Source organism: Anneissia japonica, unplaced genomic scaffold (genome assembly GCF_011630105.1).
Source record: "Anneissia japonica isolate Jap-2015-1 unplaced genomic scaffold, ASM1163010v1 scaffold287704_len1198815_cov201, whole genome shotgun sequence".
NCBI classification, from domain to species: domain Eukaryota; kingdom Metazoa; phylum Echinodermata; class Crinoidea; order Comatulida; family Comatulidae; genus Anneissia; species Anneissia japonica.
Window position 1 is genome coordinate 338,929 of NW_022731578.1, and position 7,192 is coordinate 346,120.

General features: G+C 36.8%; 1 protein-coding gene across 1 annotated transcript in view; it reads left to right on the top strand.

Moving 5' to 3' along the window:
- Positions 1-3,634: 3,634 nt before the first annotated feature.
- Positions 3,635-7,192, top strand: part of LOC117115426 (low-density lipoprotein receptor-related protein 2-like) — a 61,008-nt gene continuing 57,450 nt past the window's right edge. The window contains exon 1 of the mRNA XM_033259214.1: positions 3,635-3,849. Coding sequence (XP_033115105.1) covers positions 3,786-3,849 — 64 coding nt within the window. The 5' untranslated portion in view covers positions 3,635-3,785. The remainder of the gene's footprint in view (positions 3,850-7,192) is intronic.

A 7,192-nucleotide genomic window follows, 5' to 3' on the forward strand; every position in this document is an offset into this window, starting at 1 on the left:
CTAAGTAGAGTAGCTGTCTCTTATACACATCTTGGTTGGGCGTCTCTAAAAAACCTTTCGAATGTGGTCCAGGGGAAAATATGACAATGTAGGGGTTTTAAAGGCTTATTTGATTTTAGAGTCTATATGTACAAAATACATATAACTTGGAGGGGGAGGACTCCCCGACGGTGGGGGTTGCTGTAGCCTTGCCTAGCCCCCCCTCCCCCGGTAGCGCCGCCACTGGTGAATCACACCAAGGATAGCCCACTAAGTCCGAAGATTTGTTTCCAGTGGGGTTCGTCTGGTTGTAAATTGGGCAGTAGGTCTACACCGGGAGTCAATCCCCTACTATTTTCCGAGGAAACGTCTCGTCCGAAAGAAGGGTGCGCTATCGAAATATTATTTCAGCCCTCCAGCTGAAACACAAGGAGAGCAACGATGAACCGTCCGTATGGACTAGCTAGCTGTCTCCAGGTTTCAGACCTTGATAAACTATACAAAAAGTTTCCCATTGAAATTTTTTTTAAGTTAGGCTCCGGAGGAAAAAAATTTTGATATGTTGTAGAACTGATTTTTCTAAGACAGAAAAAAGTTGTTTGATGAAAAACTGGGGAACGGTGAATGAGACACAGATTTTTGAATATTTAAAAACTGGGGGAATAAGATGTAAAAATGGGCAGTTACGCCCCTTTTCCCCCAGTTTTTAAATATTCAAAAATCTGTATCTCATTCACCGTTCCCCAGTTTTTCGTCAAACAACTTTTTTCTGTCTTTAGAAAAATCAGTTCTACAACATATCAACATTTTTTTTTCCTCCGGAGCCTGACTTTAGAGATATTTAGGTCTGAGCATGGAGGTATGTTCACTATAATACCTCCATGGTCTGAGACGTCAGAAATTTAAATGACCCTCACATTTGCACCCTCGTAGATGATCTCCTGTCTAGCGTCTACACGATAAAAATCATGGGTTGTACCAGAAGTCACGTGATTAGAACTGACCTAATAAAGGCATATTGCTGCTTGTTTTGAAACCCACTCTGTTAAAATGTATGTACTTGATAAAAACAATTTTCAAATAATGATACTGTATTCACGCTGTTTACCAACAGGTCTAACAACAGCTAATTTGCATAAGATCATGCCGATGATCTCCGCTGCGATGTAAAAATTCGTTTTGCGGTGTTACTTTTACACGGATAAACGCGATCATTGCCAGGCCCGTAGCCAGGGGGGGGTTTTTATGGTTCGGGCGAACCCCCCTTTTCTAGCGAACCCCCCTGTTTTCTAGCGAACCCCCTCGAATTTTTGAATGAGTCCCACCCGTTTTTAAATTGTAGCCTGCATTACAAGCCTACATTCATAGGATATGTCAGCTTCAGAAGTTCGGAGATTTAAATTAAAACGCAATTCCTTTACGATGGCACACATAAGGATGGCAAACATCGATAAAAACACGGCTGCCGTCTCAACTTTCACTGGCCTTTGGCTGAATGCTGTCTCTTATACACATCTAGATGTGTATAAGAGACAGGTGTAATAGATCAGATAACAGGAAATGTAGGCTACAAGTTGCTTTTATGTGTATTAAACCACATAATATTCAAATTAGTTAGTAGCGAGAAACGTCTCGTCCGAAAGACGGGTGCGCTATCGAAATATTATTTCAGCCCTCCAGTGAAACACAAGGAGAGCAACGATGAACCGTCCGTATGGACTAGCTAGATGTCTCCAAGTTTCAGACCTTGATAAACTATACAAAAAGTATCCCATTGAAATTTTTTTAGAGATATTTAGGTCTGAGCATGGAGGTATGTTCACTATAATACCTCCATGGTCTGAGACGTCAGAAATTTAAATGACCCTCACATTTGCACCCTCGTAGATGATCTCCTGTCTGGCGTCTACACGATAAAAATCATGGGTTGTACCAGAAGTCACGTGATTAGAACTGACCTAATAAAGGCATATTGCTGCTTGTTTTGAAACCCACTCTGTTAAAAATGTATGTACTTGATAAAAACAATTTTCAAATAATGATACTGTATTCACGCTGTTTACCAACAGGACTAACAACAGCTAATTTGCATAAGATCATGCCGATGATCTCTGTTAACACCGCTGCGATGTAAAAATTCGTTTTGCGCTGTTACTTTTACACGGATAAACGCGATCATCGCGGTGATCTCCTGCCGTGAAAACAAAGCAACTCTACAGGGTGAATTGTAATTATATCATATAATTGTATTCCGGAAAGGAAATGTCAAGGTTAACTTAGAAATACTGTAATTAAATAACTAAAGAGTGCACAATAAGTGTGAATGTTGAAAGACCGGAAACAGATATCCTTGAGTATGACATGGTTTATTGAGTTAAGAAAAATAAGTCCCAGATAAAATAAAAACCGTTTTAAATTGTTCACAGACGTTCCACTACGAAAACCATTAAACTGCTAGCAATTTAAGGGTGCATAGAATGGTAATTATTTAAACGTTTGTTAAATTGGCGGGAATATCAATTCTCGTTCCATTTTCACCATTGAAAGCTAATAAAATTAAAATATACAATTCATTATTTAATTTTATTTTCAAGTTGTTATTATATTTAGGGTCAGTGTAGCTTTTATTTAATTTTATTTTATTCAGTTCGAAACCAACAGCAATAAAAACCGCCACTAACAGGTTGAATGAAAACGTGATAAAACATATGTGATAATTTGAACTATAATGTTAAAAATTGAAAAATATATTTAACAATTTTACTTTTAAAAAACATTTAAACTATGATAAAATAGATCGATATTAACAAGTAGCAATATTCACTGTATGGAGTTACATTCTGGTATTAAGTATATAAAGAGTCAAGAAGTTGGTGGACTAACTACGAATTATAAGGGCTACGTCTACTTGCGGTCCCCGACCGGGGGAGAGAGGGGTGTCTGATGTCCCCGACGAGAAAAAAGTAGGCGTGGTTGTGCGTCGCTAAAAACCTTTCGAAAGTGGTCCAGGGAACGTAGCCCCCGAAAATATGGCAATTTAGGGGTTTCAAAGGTTTATTTAATCGATTTTAGAGTCTATTAATATGTACAAAATACATATAATTTTTTTTTACATTTTTTGTTCTCCCTGACGAATTGTGTTTTATTTCTCGACGGGGGTGGGGTGGGGGTGGGGGGGGGGCTGTAGCCCTGCCTAGCCACCCTCCCCCGTAGCGCCGCCACTGATAAAACACATTTTATAAGAACACTGAGGCTAAAATTGCATAAAAATTAAGAACAAATTGAGGCTAAGGTAAATGTCAAATAAGGTTTTTATTTAAAAAAAAGAAAAGAAAATAGAACACCAACAAATCTTATCTGTACCTTATTTGCAGAAGGTGAGACTATAACCCTCTATATATACAGTACAGAATACTGCTCTTCATCATTAATTTTCCATGTTTGAAAAATGTGTAAAAAAAAAAAAATTACATTTTGAACCTGAAATCGGCCAAAAGAAGAACACTGAGCCTGAGAAAAATTTTACTAGTTCTTATCCATCGCTTTGTCCAGGTGGTACCTGGCACATTTTAGTATCCGGGAGCTGCAATTCCGGGTTACGCTGCAACATGCTTGCATCACCCTGACCTTTTCTTTACCTTCGGCCCTGGGAAAGGTAGTTAGATTTCACACCACCTCATGCGGGCATCCTTTGCAGTACCATCCAGTACTTCGACGGAAACAGATAGGAAAGAGGACAGAACAATCGTATTTATGAAAAGCTAATTGTGAGGAGTTGAATCTCAACTTCTAAAGAAGTTGTCACGATGTGGTCCTGGATGACAACTAGATTGCTAGCTGTTGTACTTATCTTGAAATATAATGCCGATGGTAAGTAATTTTCAAATTGTTTTCTGTTTTTGAAAGTCGTAAGACATCCCCGGATTTTTCGATTTTTATTGTTCCAGTTTCATTAATACCTTTGTATCCGAGGCCTAAATTCAGTGTCTCCATGGCCCTAAATAGTAATACAGATCATCAAACTCATAACGTATAACTTCTTTGGTACATAGAATGTTTTTATTCAAATACGACATCGTACTTAAAATATCGAATATATATATTAAAATCAAGTTGCTGCCTACCACTGGGAACACAAATAAATAATGTAGGCCCCTATAAATATAGTGCACAATATATAGGAACATGATAGTATAAATCTTATCAAACATATGATTAAATGCAAAGACGATGGAACGATTTATTCAGAGCATGGACACTTCGACCCGAGGAATAATAATCCCTATTTAGCCCCATAAATATTTGTTCAACCGTTCTTGTATAAGATAATTTTTGCTTTGGTTTTAATTCCCAGCTTTGTATAATCAAATGAGTTTGATTGCTGAATAAACATCCTTACTTTCTAACATATACATTGTTGTACTGATTGTATGCAGTACCGTAGCTATAGTATAGGCTACCCGTCACACACACGCACACGCATATATAGGCCTATATATACATACATATATATATATATTATATATATATGTATATATATAAGTCGTTGAAACAAAAAAATTGTGACAACAAGGCATGTAGACTGTAGAACACTTCATTTATTGTCGAAAGAAATTTTCGGCCAGTCCTCTGGCCTTCATCAGCTTTACATATGTATATATATACATCAGCGCTTGAGTATCTATGGACACTCAAGCGCTGACGAAGGTAACAGGATTTGCCGAAAATTTCGCTAATAAATATTTCTATGTTTCCTACAAGTCAAAGTCTGTCTCTTATACACATCTAGATGTGTATAAGAGACAGATAATCTACGTCTCCGACTGAATGATTTATACCTATATATATATATTTACATATATATATATAGATGTAATAGTGTGTTTTATTTAATATTTTAGTATTCATTTTATATTATAGTCTGTAATTACAGATTATTTTTATTATAGGTTGTTTTTCCCATAGTCATGGAGTGGTAAACCCGTTACACGACTCAGTGCGTTACGTAATACCCCATAATAGCAAGATAGTGCCTTGCTTAACCCTGTGAAAATCATTATGCAAACCATTTCTACGCTAGGGGCGATAGTACCTCTTCCAACCACATTCATTACCTTATTTGGTAATGGTGAGGTGCAGAGGGTCCCGGTTGGAAGGTGTACGGTAAAAATGATCCCGGTGAAAATTCCCCCGGTAAAAATGACCCCGGTAAAAATAGACCTGGTAAAAATGGCCCCGGTAAAAATGGCCCCAAATGACAGGTAGGTAAAAATGGCCCCCAATAAAAAAAAGTCTGTATTAAAACTGAATTTTTTTTAGTCATTGTATGCATTTTTTTTTAAACTGAAATAATTTAGTTTTAAAAAAGAATCTAACATCAAATAAATTGCCATTTATATTTTACTTTTTGCAGGAATTACATATTCAAAGATAAAAAAATAATCCATGAATAACACTTTTTATTTTTTTCCATTTAAATTTTTAAAAATAGTAACAATTTAATCAATAAATCAACATAAATCATGCATTTATTAATACTAAAATAATTTATTTGTGGCCAATTTCAAGGAAGCGGAATCACAATCAGAAATTCAATCCGGGTATTGCTAAACCCCGCAAAAATGGGTTGATATGAACATCAAATTATTATTTTCTTTTTTAAAGAGAGTTTTTTAAAGAAAAAAAGTTATAGCCATTAGTTTCTGAGTCAGTAGTAGGTACTTGGATTTAGTTGGCAGGGAGTAAAAACCAAGTATGCAAATTAATTAAGTTGCCTAAATAAATGTATTCCTAATTATTCAGTTTACTAAAAACAATATTTGAACAAATACTTCTTTGAGATAAAACTCTAAGCAGGACATTTATTGCTAAGTTTGTGAGAAAGTAATTCTCCCTTTTCCCATACATAAACTTGTGATTTAAACACACAATTGATCCACATGCTTTAACTACTGTTTATTTGCATTATTTATACACATGTAAAGTTATCTCATTTGATACTTGACAAAAGTGAATTTTGAGGTTATCTATGGGTTGCATATTTTAGTATTTTGAAGTATGTATGTATGTCATTCCGCTACTTTATTAGTGGAATAACGTTTTTAAAACTTTTATTTCTACATATCAAAAAATGTTATTCATGGCCATTGCTTTCCGATAATCTCTCAGTACAGTATTTGCATCTGTTAATTGTGTAACTGTACGGTATTTGTACTACTATTACTGAATTTTTTCGTTGGGCCATTTTTACCTACTTTGTCATTTGGGGCCATTTTTACCAGGGCCATTATTACAGGGGCCATTTTTACTGGGGCCATTTTCCCTACATTCCGGTTGAAAGTATAAAAGTGGCTTTAGGGGTGTTAACCAGGACTAAGAACAAATAAGAATGAACTTATCTCATGATTAATTAAAAGATAGACGATAGAATTTATTAAGTCGCAAACAAGGAGGAGCCTATTCTTCTATAAGATACCAGGAACTTTGTTGCTAGAGAGTTGAATTCTGGAGTGAAAGAAATCGAATCAAAAAGTCCAGTGAGAGAAAAGCGGTACCTCAGCCCGAAGGCCGTGGCTCTGGGCATGTGGCCAGAGTACCACTACCAACCTAATGATAAACTAACTTAGATGGGGCAAAGTCTACACCGTACAGCTCTGCTCGTGCTGACTCAATGGAGATCGGGTAGGTTTCTGTCCCAGTCGAAATTTAAGTTTAGTTGGCTAAAGTAAGCAGTGAGCATATTTTAATTTTACAAGTTTCGAGATTTATGCATATAGGAACACTCAGGCCCATGTCTGCTCGACATTGGATGGTTCATGTGTGTTACCTCATCATATTGATGGACGATTTGATTTTTGAATTGAGTGAGTGCATGTAGGTAAATGGAATCTTTTTATTTAGCAATTCCCTCTTTTCCAATTCGCTACTATTTTATAACTTTGTTTTGAACCAGTGGCGGATGCAGCGGGGGGCCATGAGGGCCCGTGCCCCCCCCCCCAACCCCCACCGTCAGTCAAGCCGGAAATTAAAAAAAAGGAAGAAAATTTTTAGTTGAAGAGAGGAAAGAGAAAAAAGGGGGTGCACCTATGAGTTCAGTGGTGATTCAGCAAGAGAGTTCGATTATTTACCACTTATTTACACCAGCCATGGTGGGGCTGAGGCGGGCGTGGCGACGTGAACTTCATTTGTGCCCCCCCCCCCCCCCCCCAAATCT